Source organism: Miniopterus natalensis, chromosome 9 (assembly GCF_054644295.1).
Source record: "Miniopterus natalensis isolate mMinNat1 chromosome 9, mMinNat1.hap1, whole genome shotgun sequence".
NCBI lineage: Eukaryota > Metazoa > Chordata > Mammalia > Chiroptera > Miniopteridae > Miniopterus > Miniopterus natalensis.
In genome coordinates this window covers 59,277,855-59,299,681 of record NC_142089.1, presented here as the reverse complement: position 1 = coordinate 59,299,681, position 21,827 = coordinate 59,277,855, and the positions used below count along the sequence as shown (strand labels likewise).

The window sequence follows — 21,827 nt, the reverse complement described above, 5'->3', positions numbered from 1 at the left end:
CTCTCGCCCCTTCTCTTGGCAGGCCGATTTCTTTCTCTCAGCACACTCTGATCCACCTGGCAGGAAACGTGAGGGGAAGCAACCTCCATAGCTCAAGTCTCGTGACATTGTCAGCAGAGTGGTGGAGTGCTCTTCACTCAGTTCCACTTAGAAAAACCCCAGAATGAGCTCTGGCTGGAGCAGCTTGAGTCAGGGGCTCTTACCTGGATTAACCAGTCATGGCCAGGAAGGTGGTACCTGAATCACAGGCTTGGAGAATGTATGGAGCTCTCCTGGGGGTAGGAAGGGTGACATATATATATATATATATATATATATATATATATACACACACACATATATATGTTACACGCACATATATGCACGCACCCATTGTCGTATTTCTGCATGCTTCAACCCTCTCTTTGCCAACCAGAACCTCCATCCAATGAAGCCCAACTACTCAGACCTCAAAGGTGTCAAATACCCTTCTTGTTCTCAAGTTTTATCCTCAAAGGCCAACCCTGATTCCCCATCCTCTCCTTCCTCCTCCCCACCCCACCTGGGGCCACAGGGACTTTTCCTGTTCTGACACAAGAGAAATCAAGACAACAAAGAAGTGAGTTGCTTAGGCTGTAGAGCTGGAGGGACAGGGATAGGCTCCAGGCAGTGTGTTTCCAGATCTCAGGGATTGTTAAACTGTTCCTCTGTGTGTGGTCTTCTCAGACATGCTCTCTGTGAGGGTAGGGATCAGGGCTGTCATCCCCTGCTGGTGGCCCAATGGCTGGCAAATTGCTTAGTTGTGATTGGTGCCTCCACCCACTGCCTTTCTCTCACCCCCCCACCTCCTTACTGCCCCCCCATACCCCCACCCTCCGCAACTCCTGGGCCTGAGGACAGGGTCTTTGCTGGTGATTTGCAGGATTTAAAATTCTGTGGGAACTGGAGACTCAGAGTAAAATCAATATTAATTATAATGCAGATGCCATCTTTTTCTAATCCTCTCAACTGTCTCCCACATGCAGATGAGTGCCTGCAGCCTCCTCTGGGCTTTCTCACAGATGCTGTGCACACACCCTCCCTCATCCAGGACTCGGGCGCACTGACCTCCTATGAGTTCGGGCCCCATTGTTGTGCCTGATTTGAAATGTAGGCTCTCATGTCACGCAGCCCTTGTGAGCTGAGATCCCGCGCTCCACTTCTTCAGGCTGGAGCAGCCTTTTCTTCCTCAAGAACTGTTGAAATGTGGGTTTCCATGTTAATCGAAGTTCCCAGCACGTTCCTGGAGTTGGCTCTGAGCCTCCAGAATGTCTTTCCCAACCATCTCCTGGACTCCAGCTATTCCGGCCTGTCAAGACCAGACTTGCTGGGGGCCCTGTGGGGCTGCAGAGATGTTCATTCCAGATTCAGAGAGAGATGCATGATTTTTTGAGCCAGCCAACCTCAGCAAGCCAGGACCGGTCCTGGCCTTGTAACTGGACCAGAGGTACTAGGACAGGCGGGAAGCAAGGTTTCTTGAAAGGATTGAGGAAACCTCTGCAAGGCAGCCAGCGAGCACTGATACAAGTGCCAGGCTGCTGTCCTGAACTGCTTCCTTCCAGCAGAGCCCCCTACGCCTCCATGCATCAGACCTTAAACACCTGGAACATGAGCTGTTCACGTGCATGACCCGGGAGCAGCAGTCTGATACGAGTCCATAATAACATTAACAGTCAGTGCTGACCACATGCCAGGGTATGTTCTAAGCGCTTTACAGACGGATCCATTTCATCCTTAGTAACATCTCAGCACATAGTATTATGCCCATTTTGCAGACCAGGAGCCTGAGGCTTCACAGAAAGGTAAACTCATTTGTCCAGTCACTCAGCCACTCAGTGGCCTGTGGGTAGAAGGGACGGGCTGGCCATGCTCTTAAGCACTGTGCTGTTGCATCTGTTGCCATCAGGGTTTTTAAAATGCCAGCAATAGGAAAGGTGTAGCTAGACTCAGATTGCCATGAAAAGCAACAATTATAGCAACTTAAGAATTTTTTAACCTTCAATTTAATGTGACAAGTGTGCGCCTCATCCACATTTACCCCAGTTACCAGTTTACCTTTCTCATCAGCCCGAAGCTACTGGGGGCCATGTGAGTGGGTAACCATGATACAATAGTTACCCTCCCTCCCTCTCTTCTCTTTCCTGCTTGAGGTATGCTTATTAATTTATATACGTGGCACCTTTTCTTACACCCCACCCCAAAAGAATCACTCCCAAATTTCTGGTGGATTAGATTCAGGCAAGCCTTGGAGTAGAAGATATGGGTCTTGCCTGCATCTTTCACTCATGGTTACCGTGGGTGAATTTGGTCCCTGAGTGAGCCTGGCAAGACCTGGGGGGCAGAATGCCCTTGATCCAAAGCCCAGCAGCTTCCCTCCCACCAGAGGTTGTGCATCAGCGGCTGTGTAGGGTGGAGCCTGTGCTGGTGCAGTGAAACCCACCCGTCTCCGGTCACCCTCTCCCCTCAAGATGAGAAGCTCTGAAACAAGGAATCAGACTTGCCATCTAGGAATGACACTCAAATTTGGGGGCAGATAGAGAATTTGGAGAAAAGTTGTGTTACTATAATGTGGTCATTAGCTTGTATAGCATTTGCGTGGAAGGTCGATTCTTGGTGAGTTTTCTCGCTGTCTCTCTTGGTCTGGTAGTTGAAGAACATAAACTCCAAAGGGCCAGTGAGAGTTACAGGTCCAGTCGGTGTGAACTTTCTGAGGGAGCACAGCTGTATTAGATATGCTCTGGGCGTCACGATGCCCTCTGTCCCAGATGCCCGCTGTCCCCTGCCGACGTCCTGTGCTGACAGAGGAATTGAGAATCATTTGGATCCAGCCCGCCTCTGAGGCACATGGAATCCAGAAGCTGTCTGCAGAAACCAGTGTGAAAGGGGGGAAATGCGAGCTGGGAGGAAAGGCTGTGGGAACCAGGCCGGATCTGCATGATGTGCTTGTGTCCTCTGTAGTTTCCCAATATTGGAAGCTGCTCCTCCTACTTAACCCTGGGCCATGCATAAAATAACAATGCATGTGAATATTATGTGAGTGCAAACCTCTCTCCTACCCTTGCCCCAGGATGTAGTCTAAGGCAGGGAGGGAAGAGTCTTTGGCATGAGTAGAGTCAGAAGTTCAGAGGACACGGATGACCACAGGGATGCACAAAACCATGTCTGACCACGAGAGCAGAGGTACTATTGTGTTCCTTCAAATTGCTGGAATTCACGTCGTGGTCCAAAAGACCTCAAACTAGCCTGGGCCATGACTGAAATGGCTGCATCTCTGGGAAAAATTCACATTTCTTCCAGAGGGCAGTGGGTAAGTGGAATGGGGCACTGTTAGCAAAAGTTCGGCTGTTTGGGGGAACCAACAGAATTCTACCAAGTGTCACAGATGCATGTGACCTATTCCATGAAGCAGGAATCTCATTCCTGGTCCCCAAGCAGCACAAATATCAATCACAATGCTCTCAAACATACAAGTGGGTACATTTTGTCAAATTTTCTTGTACAGTGTATTGTCGCCCCTCACCAACCATGGGATTTGGCACCCTTTCAGAGTTCTTATCTATAGCAGCAAAATCATAGTTGGAAAGGTCAGTCTCCTAAACTATAGGCACTGGGGAAAATGATACCAGTTGCACTGATATATGTGATTAAAACAGTAAGTGAATTCTAGCAGGCATCCATCCCCAAAAGAACCGCTGTTTAGTGATGAGAGTGACCACCGTGGGTGACTTTTGAATTGCCTTCTGCAGTTGTATGAAAGGACCCACATCATCTGCTGAGGCAGACGCTCCCAGCAGCCAGCCCAGCACGTTTTAATGTGGTAGAACAGCCCTCGCTGGCTGGAAATGGTGAGCTCTTTGCAATTGCTCTGAGCTCTGGACCTGTCTCCCTCCCTCCCTCCCTCCCTCCCTCCCTCCCTCCCTCCCTCCCTCCCTCCCTCCCTGTCCTCCTCCCCCTTTCAAATACAAGTTGAGCAATTGTGTAACCTCTTAAGTCTTCACAGTTTATGCAAGAGCTTAAGGGTATATTTTTTGAAGCCTGGTCTTCCCTCCTGAATTATTTGGGAGGGTCAGTCTTCCTGGTCTCCATTTCTCTCCTCTCTGCATACTCCCCTTTAGTGTCCCGTCTACAGGGTCAAACAATAATGTGGATTTTCCTCTAAGAAGTTAGGACAGAAGTAATAAGATAGCTGATTTTATATTTTTGGTAGCAAGTATAAAACAGCATTATCTCAAAACCTGGAGCAAAAGATTGTTGCATGTAAAATGCTAAAAAAAACAAAACAAAACACCCACAAAAAAAACCTTACTGTTTATGAGAGATGCTGAGAAAGAAAGCGTTGGGTGAGTTGGTGAGAAGTGGTCTGGATGTTGGGTAGCAGGGAGGAAGGAGAAGACAGAGAAATTCGTGAGAGTATATTTTAACCAGAGGGTTACATAGAGCATAGGCTCTGCTGATCTCTACATTTTCAGAGTTCTGACCAAGGAGAGGTGGGTGGGCCCAGGACGGAGCAGGAGGGATTTAGGCAGGGCATACAGACTGTCAGGGTGCTAAATAGGGGCCAGGGTCACAGTAGCCTTGGGATTTAGTTCAGCTGCCAGTGACAGGAACACCCAAAATAACAGGCTTAACCAAGACAAGATCACATGGAAGACCTGGAGGCGGGCAGTCCAGGGCTGGGATGTTGACCCCGACTGTTGTAAGGGACCCAGGCTATTTCATGCCTTGTGCTCCCCTAGCGTGTGGCTTCCTCCTCATGGTCCAGGATGGTGTTACAGCTCCAGCCACCAAGTCTCAGCTGAGAAATCCCATCAACACTGCAATTGACCCTTCCTTGGCCAGAACTTAGTCATCCACATTTCCCTGTGAGAGAGATTGAAGATGTCATCCGTTAGCTATGTGTCAACATGCCCAGCTAAAATAGGGCTTCAAATAATTGGAGAGAGAAGAGGAGGATCTTCATAACTAAGAAAAGTCATAGAGGCTTCTCGTCTTGGGGTATTTGTTCACTTGGTGAGCACAGAGTGCCTAATATATTCAGGCATTGCTGGAGGGCAGCTGGGAAGAAGGAACTCGGGTTTTTGCTCTTGTGAAACTTAATATCTAGTGGGAACAAGCAGACAATAAATGAACAGTAAATGAGGCCAAGTTGACAATCTACATTCTACACTCAAGTCTTTCCAGTGAACTGTCTTCAGAAGCACCTGTCCATAATTAATGCTCGGAGCAGACAGTGTCAAACATCACTGCTAACTCCTGCGGGCATCTCTGGCAGCCAGCATCTGCCTCTCTGATATGAATTCAGCTTATCCAACCCTCCCGAGTGCCTACACTATGAAAAGAACAATGATGGGAAGAGGAGGGAGAAGTAAACAATTAGTAAGCCAGAGCCCCACCTTGAAAGTGGCCCCTGAGTCATTCTTGGCCAGTGCCTTCATGGCCCAACATGCCCAGAAAGACTCGGGACAAGAATCCAGCTGTGAAATCCTGTTTTCTTGTTCTTTGGTGAAGGATCTGGGGCTCTCTCCCTGCTAAGGGACAGAGCAGTGTGATAAGGATAGCTTCGTGGCTCCTTAGGGCTTTTGAGGCCATGTAGGGGAAATTGGGAGAACACAAGGACACAGCCTTTTCCTGCTCCCATGACCTTCAGCCAGCCGTCCCTGAGCCTGGTTTTGCTGGGAACCCGGCAGGTGTCCAAGTTCAGTTTTAATGTCGTTAAGTGGGTGTGGTTTCTAAATTAAACCAGGAGCCAGTGTTGCCCACCCAGACCTCCTGCACTGACCCCCGGGCCATGACCTAGATCAGAGTCTCCATCTATCTGAGGTGAAAGACCAGTGGTCTGTTTTGGTTTAAAGTTTCAACTTCCAATCTGTCTTAAAAATAAAATATTAGAAAAACGAAATTAAAAAGACATAAAACAATAAACTTAGACGTCTATTATTAGACTCAAGAAACATAAAATTACGCTGTCCAGTTGCTCTAAATGTTTCTAAAGGCTGACTCCATTCCTGGCCTGGAGTTTGCCAGCTGGGGGCTGCTGTCCTTCCTGGTTTCGGTTCCCAGGACAGAACTGAGGGAGGACAGGGAAGCTCCCCTGGGGCCTCATGCCCGCACATCCCTCTCTGGCGCCCCTGCCCAGCTCCCCATGTTTTTAACTGCTACCTGAGTAGACTGATAAAAGGAACAGGTTGACCAGCTCTCCTATCACAATCCCCATATGCAGGTGAAATTTTTACTACACACTTACAGCCAGAGAAATGAAAGGTCACAGCTAATTGTAATCATTATCCAGGTTCCCCTACCTGGACCGGGCTTTGGGCATATACTGGTTTGATCAGCAGAGCAGCCAACCGTAAGGCGGGCAGTCATCGCCAGCTGGCCTGGCAGGCGTGGGCAGGGTGCGAGGTCACTGTTGACACTGTGTTGCAGTTCTCCAAGGAGAGGCACGTCATGGACAGAACCCCCGAGAGGCTGAAGAAGGAGCTGGAGGAGGAGCTGCTGCTGAGCAGCGAGGACCTGCGCAGCCACGCCTGGTACCACGGCCGCATCCCCCGACAGGTACCTGTCTCCTCCCTGCCAGCACACACCCGCTGTTCCCAGACACCGCCCAAATCGATGGCCCTGCGGGATCATGCACCAAGGCCATGTGGGAGTGAGTCCCAGTTTAGCCAAAAACAAGTACTATAATGTGGCCTACGGTAACGTAACTTAGGCCTACTTCTAAGGACACCTTGGAAAAAGCTAAGGTCAGAAAACCAAAGTACACTTCCACCCGCCCAGTAAGTGGACAAGTAAAGAGCAGGTGTTCTGTGGTCTGCAAACACAGAGCAGGCAGAAGGCAGCCGCCGCAGGGTGGTACCTGAGAGGTACAAGGCCGGGCTGTGGTTCGGCTGATTGAACTATTGGCTGGCTGCCTGCAGCCTCATGCCCTTTGGAGCCTGCTTCCTTTCTAAGGCAGTGGCTTAATTTCAGATAAGGAGAAGGATATCATTGAGACAGGTGGCACAGAGCAAGAGCAACATTGTCCCCTGTGCCCTGGTGGGGGTTTTGTTTGTTTAATAATAATAGAAGTTGAAAAATAAATTAAGTGCAGAATTCAGATGCAGAATTTTCCTTGGGCTTTTATTATACCCTGACCTGGCCAGTCATTTATCCAGGACAACACTATAGGAAAGGGGGGAGAGAGGGGAGGACATCATGTCATGAATTTTTTCTTTTTTAATGTAGCAGATTTCTCAACATTATCAAAGAAATAATCCTTATTCTAACTTTTTCTTTTTTAAAAAAATTTTTTAATTTGATTATAAAAAATACAGGGAGCCAAAAAGGAAGAAAATTACACTCTTACCCGTAATCCTCCCTCCTGGAGATAACCACTGTGACCAGTTTGATATAAACCCTCCCAGGCTTTTCTAAATCACGTATGAGATCATACCACATACACTTTTTGGAAGCTCACTTTCTCCATTTAATGACATACCCTGAGACTCTTCTCCAGCTATCAGATATTCTTCTGTGCCGTTCTGTGTTGTCTGTCTGTCCTTTGTACTCATGCACCGTTATCGGCCATGCTGACCAGCATCCTTCAAGAAAACTACTATGTTCACAATTATAATTATTTCCTCAGGCTCAATTCCAAGAAATGGAATTTTTCGGTGAAAAGAAATGTTTTTAAGGCAAAGATGCAATTTTGGAGTAACCATACTGTTCTAAGCTAACTGATCAAATGTTGGAATGGCCTGGAAAAATTGTCAAAGTTTATAAAATCTGTGACCATCACCGCCATCCTTCTCTTTATCATGATCATAAAATTCGTCCTGCACTTGCCATGAGTGTAAATTTTCAGCTCTAAATCACTCCAGGTTATATAACTGAACACTGTAACAATAATAATGACAGTTATAGCTAACACTTTACTCCTTTAAATCTTTACAGCTGCTCTATAGATCACATTATCCCTCTCTTACAGATCATGTAACTGAGCCACAGAGAGATTATGTAACTTGTCCGAAGCCACACAGCAGAGCCAGATGCAAGCCCACGCGGCCTGGCTATGGGAATAATCATGCTGCACCACAGTTTACATTCTCCTTTTACTAGACACATCAGCATCCTCAGAGTTAATGATTTTTGATGAACTCTGTGTTTCTCTATACTTGTGCTTTGCATATATTATGTATGCAAATGCACAACCCTCCCGCTTACTTGGTGAGATTGGGATCTTGGCCCAGCTTTGTCCCAGCGAGGAATCAGTATGCTCAGAATTGTTGGCAGGGGGGATCATGCCCATCACACACAAACTGTCTTATTTCTTATTTTCTTGAGGTATGCAAAAATGCCCTCTTACGACACTCTCCTGACCACTCATCCCCTTATCCCCTCCCAAGCAATTCTTACCTCCTGGTTTACTTTTTCCTTCACTTTACAGCATCTGACATACCTTACCCGTTGTCTGTTCATCCTCACTGAAATAGAAGCTCTCCACTCAGAATTCAAGCTCCCTGCAGTGGGGACTCCAGTCTCCGTCATTCGCTGCTATAGATCCAGTGCCTACAGCGGCGCTTGGCACAGACTGGGTGGCCAGCAAGTGGTACTTAATGAATGAGCGGGTCTTCTAAGAATTAGACATTTGAAAAAGTCAAGAGACAACTGAGGAAGCAGAGACAAAATGGCATTGTCTTCTGCTGGCCCAAAGAAGAGGGGGAGAAACACAGCTTGTGAAAGGAATGGCAGCTTGCCTTTCCTGCCGCTCACTCACCGTTTTGTCCCCAAGGTGTCAGAAAACCTCATGCAGCGAGACGGTGACTTCCTGGTCCGAGACTCTCTGTCCAGCCCCGGAAACTTCGTGCTGACCTGTCAGTGGAAGAACCTCGCTCAGCACTTCAAGATCCAGCGGACGGTGCTTCGGCTCAGCGAGGCCTACAGCCGCGTGCAGTACCAGTTCGAGACCGAGAGCTTCGACTCCATCCCCGGCCTGGTGCGCTGCTACGTGGGCAACCGCCGGCCCATCTCCCAGCAGAGCGGGGCCATCATCTTCCAGCCCATCAACAGGACGGTGCCCCTGCGGTGTCTGGAGGAGCGCTACGGCACCTCCCCTGGCCTGGCCCGCGAGGGCAGCCTCGTGGAGGGAAGGCCAGACGTGGCCAAGAGGCTGAGCCTCACCACGGGCAGTGTCCAGGCCCGGGAGCCGAGCTTGCCCAGAGGAAACCTCCTCAGGTGGGTCAGGGCCCCCTCGGGTGGGGTCGGGACCACGGAGGGGCGCTCTGGACGAGTCCAGGCTTAGTTAGGCAGACAAGGAGCTCACCCTGGGATAGGAACAATAAAAGACGTTAATCAGACGCCAAGTGTTACTGGAATAGCTGTCACGAGGCAGTGCTTGATCAGTTCCCAGTGGAGTTGGTGCCAAAGATAAATGATGCGGTTGCTGAGGCAGGGGCTTGGTCAGGAGAGATTTTGTGGAGGAGGTAGGCGTCCAGCTGGTCTGAAAGCTAGGGCACATTTGAATAGATGCTGCAAAGGGGAGTGTTCCAGGGGGGGCTCAGCGTGAGCATAAGGGTAGAGCTAGAGAGGGCAAGAGTTGCTTGGAGGGAGTAAGTGATGGGGCTAGAGCAAGGGGTCCATGAAGTGGGGGGGCAGGGCAGGTTTAGGGATGGCCCTGGCCAGATTGTGGAGGCCCTAGTCCCAGGTAAGGGGTTCGAGGGAGCCTCAAAGACACGCATGGTGAACAAGATGTCCTAAGAATGGAACCAAACAGTGATGTGCAAGAGGGGTGAGGAGAGAGAAGAGCTGGGGGACCTGAAGAGCTGAGGTTAATGAGGTGTGGAGGTTCAGGCTCTGCGGCAGAGTAGAGGGAGAGTCGGGAGGTGCAGTAGCCAGGCTTCCCAGGATGGGGAAGGTGGAGAAGGGCAACGTGTTTTATTCTACTTACGGGTTTTCTTTCTGGACCAGGAGGACATGTCATATACACGAATTTCTAGAATGCAAAAATTCAGAAGTAAAATACAGGATTCTGAAAAAAAAAAAAAAAAAAAATACAGGATTCTGAATAATATAAATTACAGCTGTGCTACTGGGAAGCTCCAGTAGATGTTAGTCAGTGTCTGGCTGTACCCCCCCACCCCACCCCTCTCCTGGACACGAATGCTGGTCCACCACTCACCTGATCAACCCTGGGCAGGCTACTTGCCTGCTCTGGGCTCACTTCATCTGGAAAGACAGGGCTTGTGAAGGTTAAATGAGTTACGATATGCAAAGTGCTTAGAACAGTGCTGGCACATAATAACTGCTAGGTAAGTGTTAATAATCATAATTATTATTTCTGGAGGGCAGTAGAATGTAAGACTGAGGGCAGTTGCAGGAAGGGAGGAAGAACTTCTTTTTAAAATCCTCACCCGAGGATATGTTTTTATTGATTTTAGAGAGAGAAGAAGGGGGAGAGAGAGGGAGAGAAAGAGAGAAAGACAGACAGACAGACAGACAGACATCCATGTGAGAGAGAAACCTCGATTGGTTGCCTCCCGTACGCGCACCACCCCGGGACCAAACCCGAAACCTAGGTATGTGCCCTGACCCAGAATTGAACCCTCAACCCTTTTGGTGTATGTGACAACGCTCCAACCAATTAAGCCACCCAGCCAGGGCAGGGAGGAAGAACTTTTATCTACGCCATTTAGAAATTCTCCTCCCCATAGTAATAAGATTGGACTTGAGATCCCTTAAAATGTAAAAGGGTTGGGTACACTTTTTTTGTTTCTTTTGGGAGTTGGGGTTGGCTGCTCAGCGGATAAACAGGGAGTTACTGTCATGACAGGGCCAGAGCGTACTTGTCAACACACAGAAGCCCTGCTGAGTGTGGTGCTGGGAGGAGGGCCTCCTGGTCTGCCTTCAGGGACCCAGATTAAATATAATTACTTTTTTAAGATAAGAAATGAAAGAAAGACTGAGAAAGTCTCTAAGTGAATGGGACAGGCCTAAGAGAGCACCTGCTCTGATTGCCCTTTGAAAGCTGAGCTCCCGAAGCTTTGCCACCTCTGGGCACAGGCGGCAGGCCCAGAAATGTCTGAACGTGGGGGTGGGGTAGGCTCGACGTCAGTGATGGCCCGGCGCCCTGCCCACCTTCCCGCTTCCGTGGCTCCTGCCCTGGCCCTGACTCTGGGCCCGCCGGTTGGCTGGCGGGCAGCCGGCCTGGGCAAAGGTGCGCTCTGCGCCAGGCTGCCTTCCAGCTCGGTGTTCTGGCCCGTGGAGTCACTGCTCCAGGTGATCACTGCCTCAGTATCACTTTTCAGAAGCCATTGCCTTGTGGAATTTGCCCTCTGCCCTGCCTTATCTCTGAGGGGTTGCTGGAATTCCTGTTGCTGGCAGTTGGGGGTGTTTTTTGTTTTTTTTAATTTGGTTTGTTTTTTTTTCTTTGGTGCTTGCAAAGGTAGGAAAAAAACTGCGATTTCTGTAACATAAGCTTGTGGGAGGGCCGATAAAAGTTCATTATAACTTGGTACAGTGCTTTCTCTTCTAGCAAAAGAGAGATTCTGTTCCTCCGTGCTAATTAGAGAAATTCCTGTCTGAACGGGCAGAGGACAGAGGAATGCCAGCTGATTGTGTTGTAGTTATAGCCCCCCTTTTCTCTGTGTGGCTGTGCTCTGTGCTTCCCAGCTGCCACCTGGTGATCACAGGTGACCACACCCCTCCCTTTACCCAGCTCAGCAGGGGTGAGGCTGGCTGTGGGTCCCCAGTACATGCAGGAGGGTGGGTGTGACAGCCCCCAGGTGGTCCTGTGGATTACTTGGGGGACCTGAGATTTGCACTGAAATGGAAACTGTGACACTGTTATGTCCTAGGTATTTAAACAAATCATTCCTCCCGGGTCTGTTAGTAATTTCAGGCTCTGTTAAAACTGCACACTTCAGTGTGTCAGATTTTCCTGAGAATATTCTGAGACCTTTACCCTGATCTGATCAACTGGTTGGAAAGGCTCAGAGGAGGCATCCTAGGACTTCACTGTATGGGTGGTGGGGATGTGGGGATGGAGCCCACGGCACAGTCATGTCATAATCGCCCCCATCAGCAATGTTCCCCACCAGCAGACATTCCTGGACTGTTAGGGTATGCAGTAGCTCTCCTCCTGAGCAATCTTTCTATGGTGTTGCCTAAAGGCTTTCTGACTTAATGATAGGTTTCTTCCCCACTTGTCTTTTGCTTCAGAAATAAAGAGAAGAGCGGCAGCCAGCCCGCCTGCCTGGATCACATGCAGGACCGAAGAGCCTTATCCCTCAAAGCCCACCAGTCGGAGAGCTACCTGCCGATTGGTAGGTCACTGGGGATTTGGGGGAGGAGTGTGGCAGTGCTCCCCTGATTTCCTTCAGGCTGTTTTTTCTGCTCTGTCTGATCACCTACTTTGGGAAAGACATAGGGCTCTATGCCTGCCTGAGGTTTGTAGGAGTATATCCAGATGCAAATCACGGAGCTGGATGCTTTACGTGCTGGCTTTTAAGCCTCATAACAAGTTTCCAGGGTGGGCCTGATTATTCTCTTTTCGAGGCTGAGGAAACTGAGGCACAGAGGTTAAGTAACTTGCCCATAGGTGTCTATCAGGTAAGTGGCTAAGCCAGCATTTGAACTCAGGTTTTCTGATTCTAAGCCCATTCGCTGACGAGTGGTCTTCATGACAAACGAGCCTACCTTGTAGTCCGCTCCCAGGACAGAGGGTGGGCGGGTAGATCCTGGGGCTCCTGGTGGAGCAGCTGTCCAGACACCCCTCTTCCTCTCCGTTCTTTCACTGCCAGAAGGGTGAGAAGGTGTGGGATGTGGGGAAACCAAGTGAGCAATTATATTAGTAGCCATGAGGTTGTTTTTCATTATTTTTATACCTGACCTTCCTTGGGACCACAAGGTGAGTTCCTAATGTCCCTTGAACTACTATGTGGATTGTTGCAACGGCTTTCCCCCTCTTCCCTATGTGTCTCTAGCTCTCCCTGAGAGCTGGCTGAGATCCACCCTCGCCCTGAGAGTGACTCAGGGCCCTTTATGCTGTGTGGCTAGAGACTTGTGTTTCTTAGGCAAGATTAAATTACTCACTGCTCCAGACTCAGTGTATTTTCCTACTCTGACTGTCCTAACTTTCTATAACTATAAAATGACATTGCAGCCCAGCTGTCAGCAGTCAGTGGGATTTAAATTCCCCCAGAACTGTGGGATCCGGCCAACTTAGCCTTCAAAATGCCTTAGACTTCTCTAGACTGGGCATGGGTGGTCATACAGCTTTATCCTTTGAGGGTGAAAATCCGTGCCCAAGGGCATGAATTGAGAGCTAGGGCGCCATCACTCTAGTTTTGTTTGTTGTGTGTTCTCCATACAGCTGAGCTTTTTCTGACCCTGTCCTATCCTCCACAGGCTGTAAGATGCCCCCTCAATCCTCAGGTGTGGACACAGGCCCCTGCCCAAACTCACCTGTTTTCAGGACGGGCAGTGAGCCCACCCTGAGCCCGGCAGTGGTTCGGAGGGTCTCCTCGGACGCCAGGGCAGGAGAGGCGCTGAGGGGCTCAGACAGCCAACTGTGCCCAAAGCCACCCCCCAAGCCCTGCAAGGCACCCCTCCTCAAGGCTCCCCCATCTCCATCCACCTGGCTCAAGTCAGAGGCCAACTACTGTGAACTGAACCCAGCCTTGGCCACAGGCTGTGACAGGGGAGCGAAGCCGCCCATCTGCACCCAGGACAGCTATGTGGAGCTGCTGAAGGCCAAGCAGAATGGGGCACTGGGTCCCCGGAACTCTGGCACCAACTACTTGATCCTCGATGACGACGACAGGGCAAGGCCTTGGGAGCCACCGGCAGCAGCGCAAATGGACAAGGGGCAGGATGACAAGGGCCAGTTCGTGACGCCCCTCCTGGAGACTGCCTCCTCGTTCAGACCCAATGACTTTGAGTCGAAGCTCCTTCCTCCTGAGAACAAGCCCCTGGAAACAGCGATGCTGAAGCGTGCAAAGGAACTGTTCACCAGCAACGACCCCAAGGTCATCGCCCAGCACATGCTGAGCGTGGACTGCAAGGTAGGTGCCTGGCTGGGTGGGATATTGTGCTGGCTTTCGAAAGTTTGGAAGGAGGATCTGTCTGCGCTTCATTCCACCTTACCTTTTAAGTGCTTTGCTCATAGGAAAAGTCTGAAGATTACCCGAGCGTGGGGATTTATTTTAGGGGCGTGAGCCACAGGCCAGGATAACCTTTGCCCAGGTAGGAAGCTTGTAAAATTCACCTTGGACACAGGGATGGCAGGCTGCTTCCCAGGGCCGTGCCTCCTGCCCCCAGCCCTGGCTGGTGTCTGGAGCTGCTGAAGAGTCCTCCCAGCTGGTGCTGATTTTAAAATTGTCCCCTGGCCTCAACCCTGCCTGAACTGATGAAGTCAAGTCCAAAGGAAAGTAGATTGTAGATGAAAATGTAGTTTCTGGAGTAGCAGGACGTTGGTTATTTTTATTTTATATATACATGCACACATTATATATTTATTGTTACTGAAATGGCCTTTGGGATAAATAAGCAGTTTAAAGTTACCATGATTTTTTTTTTTAATCTAATAGGAAGCTTATTGATTTCAGAGAGAGGAAGGGAGAGGGAGAGAGAGATAGAAACATCAATGATGAGAGAGAATCATTGATCAGCTGCCTCCTGCACGCCCCCTACTGGGGACCGAGCTGGAAACTCAGGCATGTGCCCTGACTGGGAATTGAACCGTGACCTCCTGGTTCATGGGTCGACACTCAACCACTAAGCTACGCCAGCCAGGCATAAAGTTACCTTGATTTTTTAAAATAAGTAATACTTGCTCAATTTAGAAAAATTGTAAAATACAGTTATAATTTTTAAATTATAATTATAAAGTGTACAGTAATTTAGAAAAATTATAAAATACAGATTAGGGGAAACGGAAAAAAATTAACACAAAATGCAGTTTTCTAGTCACCGCCTTTGCTAACATTTACTCTGCAAGCAGAGACATGTAAATAATTGCATGCAGGTCTGGTCATTTACCACAAAAATGGCACCCTCTCTACATACTATTCCAAACCCAAGTCTCTCATCAAACAACATATTATGACTGTCTTTCCGTGTGACTAGATAAATATATGTTTACATCATCATCATTTTTTAAAAATATGTTTTTATTGATTTCAGAGAGAGGAAGGGAGAGGGATAGAAAGACAGAAACATGAATGATGAGAGAGAAACATCGATCTGCTGCCTCCTGCATGCCCCCTGCTGGGGACCGAGCCCAAAACTCAGGCATGTGCCCTGAGCAGGAATCGAACCGTGACCTCCTGGTTCATGGGTCGACTCTCAACTACTGAGCCACGCCGGCTGGGCTCATCATCATCTTTTATTGGAAGCATTTCTTTTAGATATGGGTGTCTTTTGTTCATAGGTGGCCCCAAAACAGGCTCATTCTTCAGAGAGATTTCTAGAAAGCAGGTGTCTCAGGCTGGGGTGGACTCAGCCTGCTCCTTAGTATTAAGAGACAGATCCCTGCATTTGAGCAACAGATAAGGCCTTTGTGAGGTTTAAAGCCCTTTTTCATTTGTAGCTCCGTGAAGTCAATTAGCTTCAAAGGTCAGGACTTATGTAGGAACTGGGTTTTCCAAAATAAATTTCCTAGGTCATAAATCATGGCAGGAAATCTAGTCTCTGAGCAGCCCCTTCCCCAGGGAGTTCCTAGTTGATTGAGGGCTCACATGGCGGGCAGAAGCCTCCCCTGCCTGGCTGTTCTGGGGTGACAAATGCCTTTCTGAAAACAGGACAGAGGCATCCCTCAGTCAACCTCATTGCCAGGCCTGGGAGAGGAGAGGGGAGGAAGGGTGTGTGTGTGGGGGTGGGGGGGGGTGTTTGTGTTGGGGCCCTGAGAAGAGAGCCAGGAAGGCAGCTGCTCAGGAAGAACAGGGCTGTTTCCACAGTTGGCTGAGTGTCCTTGGGCAGTGCTCACAAATGGTCAGATAATTTGCCAGGTCAAATTCTCACTCACCTTAAAGCGAGCTAAACCTGTTTGGACAGTACGAGGATTTGGGGTTCCTGTTCTAGTAAGTAACTCGCACTGGGCCCTGCTCTGAGCCAGCAGGAACCTGTCCGGGTTCTCCAGAAAGGAAGCTCCTTGTGGAAACGGGTCTGGGTTCGCAGAACAGCCTGATTCCCGGGAGGAAATGAATCCTCGTGGCCTCAGGCAGGGCTTGGGGGCCCTGTTGGCGGTGAGATGCCGAGCACTCGCAGCAGGAAGGTCTAGAACCTTCTCCCCACCTTGGCAGCCATGAAACTAGATCCTGAGACTGTTCGCAGCAGAAGGAACGAGCAGCCCCCCCCCCCTTCCTTGTTCTGTTTCTCTCTGCATTTGGTCCTGGTGAGGCCCTACTCCCCCCCCCCACCCCTCCACCATCAAGCACCCCTGGGGGGCAGAGCCCGGAGCAGGAGCTGCCTGGCTCCCCGAGGGCAGGACTGTGCAGTCTCCCGGCCACCCTGCTGAGGCCACGCCATTTCCTTGTCCTCTTCCTGGAGCCACTGACTTCAGGGCTTTGCCCACAAAGCGGGCACAGCCAGTGACTCTGAGAGGGAAATAAAACAAGGGCTGTTGCTACCCACCCCAAATGCAGCGGCAGCCAGATGGGGCCACCCCGAAGCTCACAGAGCGCTGGGCAGCAACTGAGGCCCGAGAGCTGGCTCCCCTGGTGCTCAGAGCCCAGAGCTGACACCCACAGAGGCCATTAGAGCAGCGGGTGGTCCTGAGCACCTCCCAGCTGCCTGCCCAGCAGTGTTGCACCCCACTCCCAGGGGGCTGGGGTGGGCATCCACTGAGACCCACCCCCTGCAAATGGGCACCAACGGCCCAGCCACTCTCCCAGAACCATTCTCCTGCCCACTTGTCTTTGCAGTGGCTGCAAGTGAGTGTCAGGAGTTAAGAGCGTGGCCTCTGGGGATGAACCGCCTGAATCTAATCCTGCCTCCTTCCCTCTCCTGATCTTTCTCTCCACCCTCCATACCATGCCCGGCCAGGATTAGTGTTACGTATTCAGCCTTGATTTGGTGCCTACTGTAGGCCAGGCCAGGTCATGGTGGGGGAGGCGGAGAGGGACAGTAATACAGGAATTCAGACCACAACCCGAGTGGAAAATGCTCTGTAGGGGAAGGCACAGGAGTTGTGGGGCCTCTGAGCAGGGTTCTGAACATGGGGCAGCTAGGGGATCAGACGGGGGATGTCTGAGATGAGCTTGAAAGCTGAATAGGAGTTGGCAAGATGAGGAACACAAAAAGCGTCTTCCAGGAGACAGACCACACACACATGCAGAAACTCAGACGTTAGAAACCTGGTGGGGAGGGTTTGGCTTATGGAAGACTCATTCTGTGTGTGCAGTGAAGGTGGGGTGGGGGAGGTCCCATTAGGTCTTCCATGTTTTCAAGTCTCTACTCAGGGCTCATCTAGGTTGGCGTCTTCAAAGCACTTTGCAGTTCAGTGGGGGAGACAGGTCTGCAAGGACACAGTGCCGATCAGTCTTCTTCTGAGGGCATTGGAGACGGTGAGCTGAGCCAGGCAATCTCACTGCAGTTCAGAAGGCCCCTGGGCAGCTGGAGGAGGGCCAGGCCATGCCCCAGCCAGGGCTCCCCTGGGTCACTGCAGGCAGAGTTTGGAGAGCCAGCAGAGCTAGGGTGGCTACGATCTGAGGAACAGAGGGAGACTGGGACCCCTCATCATGGAGCTCTGATGCTGGTCCAGTTCATAGTAAATGCTCTAGAAAGGACCGTCCCTCCTCCATATCTGTAAGCTGCATGGCCTGGGGTATTTCCCAGGGGACCTAATCCAGGCCCTGCAGTGTGAGCACAGGACCCTCTTGTCCCATAGCTCAGCCTTAGGGCAAGCAGGCATTGCATTTGCTGGTAAAACCCCAGGAAAGTGACCAGGGGATTGAATGTTTACAGTGAAGGAAAACAGACAAGGATCGCTCCGGATGCTAGTGCTTCCAGAACAAAACCAAATCCATGACAAGCCTGTGAATCTCGCTCCAGAGTGTGGGTGGATTGGAGGATGCCCCATAGATGTGCTGGGTCTGGAGCCTCCGACAGGGCAGCTGTCTAAACAAGCAAGCAAAGTGTGTGTGACCGCAGGTGGCTGGCGTGTGCATCTGGGCTGCCTTGCCATGGTCAAGGTGTAAATCTCTTTCCAGAGAGTGGGCCAGAATCCTCCCTCCTCCGCATGGCCGGTGATTCACAACCTGTATTTTCAAAGAGTTCTTTGGTGGTTTCAGCTTATTTGATCCTTTGCAAAGTTCTTGAGAAAGGTTAGCTTAGCAGTTGTGTTAGAGAAGGGGAAACTGAGGCTCAGAGAGCCTGGTATGGATTCTGCATCCTATTCTGGGGTCTGCCCCTGGATAGCTGACTCCCACAGGCTCATTTCCCCCAGGGCTGACAGCGGATCCTTGCTCAGCCGCAGAAGTGAAGGGTCAGAGTTAATAATACCAGCTAAACTTCCAGATGTGTTTTGGAGCCTATTATGAAGGCATCTGGACTGTTCATGTGCCCAGGAGAACTAAGGACAGCGCCACAGATGGAGGAGGGGAATTGTCCCGTGCCTGCCATGTCCGGGCTTGGTGAGACTGTCGTTTCCGCTGGGTGCATTGTGAGGCATCACTATCCCCGTTTTAGAAAGGCACTGACTCCTTTGTAACAGTTTAAGGTAACATGTAATAACTGTAAGTGGCCAACTAATACCTGGTTCTGATAAACTGTGATTACACACTGGAATTGAGATGGGAGAGCTGACTGCGACAAACAAACAAAGATTTTCTTTAAGGAAAACCCCTCTGGGGGGGATGTGGGTGTGTTTGAGACCTTGGGTTTCAAATCTCTATACACGTTTCTAATGGCTTCCAGACGTATGATGCATTTACTGAGCCCTGGGGAGGCGTAATTAGGGGTAATAGCAGCCAGCCTGCCATTAAGTGAGAACATGAACGGCCAAGCACGCAGCAGAGGGGCCCTGGGACGCAGTTCCACTTTTGCACTGCAGGGGATCGGGTGCAGCCTGCTGTCTGCAGCAGAACATCGCAGCGGGACCCAGCCTGTGTCAGACAAGACCTCCAGGCACTGCACCGTTCTCTGGCTGGGCAGAAACACCAAATTTGCAGATTCTGCAGACCAACTTAGGCGCTTTCCTCCCAGGTTTTATATTCCAGTAGGTGTATTAAAATCCTCCAAATACCACATTTAAGAACTATCTTTTCAGAGGCCGTTGCTCAAAAGGAACCCAGCAGGTTAAGTGCACCCACCCTGCTCCAGCTCAGTGTATTTCCTTTCACATGCTGACTTCGTGTTCACAGCAAGCCCACTTCCTGATCCCGTGTATTTCAACTGTGTTCTTGACAGGTCGCTAGGATTCTAGAAGTCTCGGAAGAGATGAAGAAGAACATGGGCGTGAGCTCAGGGCTGGAACTCATTACCTTGCCTTATGGCCACCAGCTGCGTCTGGACATAATCGAAAGGTAAGCAGCGCTGTCCTCTGCCTATCTGGCCATTCGCAGTCCTCCCTGGCCCTCGGAGCAGAGAGAGGCACAGCCGACTGCCCCAAGCCACTTCCTTCGAGGGTGTGTGGCTCGGGCCAACTCTCCCTAGAAGCCTTAGCCAAAGAATTCCTGGAGATGTACAAAGAGATGGCACAGAGGAAGTCAGGGAACAAAGACCACGTTCCTGTCCCTGCTCCAGATTGCTTTAGAAATTAAGTGGGAGTTCTTGGGAAAGGCCAGGAGGAACAGAGTCTGAACATTTCCTTTGAGGGGTGGACAGATGGGGGCTCAGAGGTCAGAGAGTGATGGCACTCGGTCCCCCCCGCCCCCGCCCGCCTCTGAAGTATCACTGTCCTCCCCTCATGAAGAGCCAGGGCCCTGGCTGTCCATTTAAACCCACACACATGTACATTGGATGTTTAGAAATTAGAAAGACAGAAATAGCAATGCACATTTTTAAGATCAGAAGTAGACTTGATTCTCTTATTACCATGGAAGTTGGCCTGACACACAAAAAAGCCCATTGATTTGGGCAAGGTTATCTTGTTAAGTTTTCTATTTTTCCAGCCCATTTCCCATTGCCATGACACGTGTGGGTTTGAATGGACAGCCAGGCCCTGAGTCCATCCCCCCTGCCCGTGGCTTCCCACGATGCTCTAGGTCACAGCACCACCCGGTACAACTTTCTATGACAGTTGAACTGTTCTTATCTCATCGTGGCAGCCACCAGCGGCACGTGGCTATGGAGGGATGAAATGTTTTAGTTTGCTGTTCACTGGTTTAAGCTTAAATAGCCACCTGTGGGCAGTGGGCAGTGTGGTCCGAGGACATCCGCCCCCAGAATGTAAACAGTGCCCTTCAAATAGTGTGGGGGGTCGACACCCCTACTTTCAAGGTTACCTGGCTACAAAGCAGATAAAACGGCTCCAGTGCCACTGTTGCTGTGGCTATGCAGCTACAGGTGCCTCTCATAGAAGACACCAGAATGCCGAATGGGAGACTTGTGGGAGGCAGGAGATTGGACATGGTCTGTGTGGACTGTTCAGGCATCCTTGTTGTAGATGCCTTTGGGCAATTGTAGGTCTGCCTTCTGAATTTTTCTACTTTTCCTGATCAGACTTTTCTAGATTCTAGCCACCAACTTCCCCATTTCTCATGTGGTACATTTCAGTCTGAAACTCCCCAAGTGCCAGGCCTCATTTTATCAGTTTCATGAGGTGTGTTGGACATGGGACCAGGCTGTGGTCGGCAGGCTTGGGACTTCTCTCTCGGCTATTTTCAGACTTCCACTCTCGTCTACATCCGTTTCCTTTCTCCCGATTGCCACTTGCCCTGGGGTCTTGCTCCTTGGCATGTTTCCTGTCCAGGGCTGACCTGTGGGTCTTCCTGCTAGAGTCTGGGCAGCGGTTTTCTTCATGACAATGTGTTTAAATAAAGGTCAGGGGTATAGTGGTCCTGAAAGGCCAGATGGAATCATCTTCTTGTGTTTCAGAATCAAATACAAAAGCACCCTTTATTTTTTAATTTACCACCTCACCCATTCCAGGCCTACTGAGTAGAGAGATCCTTCGTATGACAGCGAGTGCCTCCTGCTGCCAACCCCTGGCGCTCCTGTAGCAGACGTGCCAGGCTGAGTGTCTTTCCCATAGTGGTGCACACAGGAGGTTTTAGACAAATGTTGGTTGAATGAATGGATAGAGTTACCCAGTTAGCCACTGGTATAATGCCAGGTCTTAAAGAAGTAGAAAATATGTCTTTTATTAAGGGCTACAAAAACATCAAGGGAAAAACACTGAATAAAAAAAGAGACCGAATGCAACATCAGAAGTTAGTTTACTATTAGTTTAAAAGAAACATCTAAAATGTTTGGCTCAACCTTAACACTTTGCAAATGGGTAACAAAACTCTTCAGTAAACAACAGATGATAAAAATAGACTTTAAGTCTATGTTAGGATCCATTAATTAAGAAAGACAAGAAATCTGGAAGGGAATAAATGAAGGAAAAGAGACAAACAGGCAAAATGGACCAAGATACAGAGGGAAAGATGTACCCATAGAGATGATTGTAGTAACAAGTACTGTTTGCTAGGTGCCTGCCAGTGCCAAGCACTTTGGTTATTTTTATACCTACACACAGTCTCTATTTCTCACAACTACCCTTGTTCCCATTTTACAGATGAAGAAATCGAGGAGTGGAGCAGTCAGTAACACCCTAAGGTCACACTGTGAGTAAGCAGCGTACAAGCATACAGGGTGGGGCAAAAGTAGGTTTACAATTGCTCATATGG

At 49.8% G+C, this 21,827-nt stretch overlaps 1 protein-coding gene across 2 annotated transcripts in view; it reads left to right on the top strand.

Annotated features, from left to right (window-relative positions):
* BCAR3 (BCAR3 adaptor protein, NSP family member) overlaps positions 1 to 21,827 on the top strand; it is a 106,990-nt gene that overhangs the window by 71,287 nt on the left and 13,876 nt on the right. For both annotated transcript variants that reach the window (XM_087820601.1, XM_016197167.2), the window contains 5 exons: positions 6,445 to 6,573; positions 8,789 to 9,231; positions 12,214 to 12,317; positions 13,402 to 14,057; positions 19,402 to 19,517. In XM_087820601.1, the coding sequence (XP_087676727.1) occupies positions 6,445 to 6,573; positions 8,789 to 9,231; positions 12,214 to 12,317; positions 13,402 to 14,057; positions 19,402 to 19,517 (1,448 nt within the window). The remainder of the gene's footprint in view (positions 1 to 6,444; positions 6,574 to 8,788; positions 9,232 to 12,213; positions 12,318 to 13,401; positions 14,058 to 19,401; positions 19,518 to 21,827) is intronic.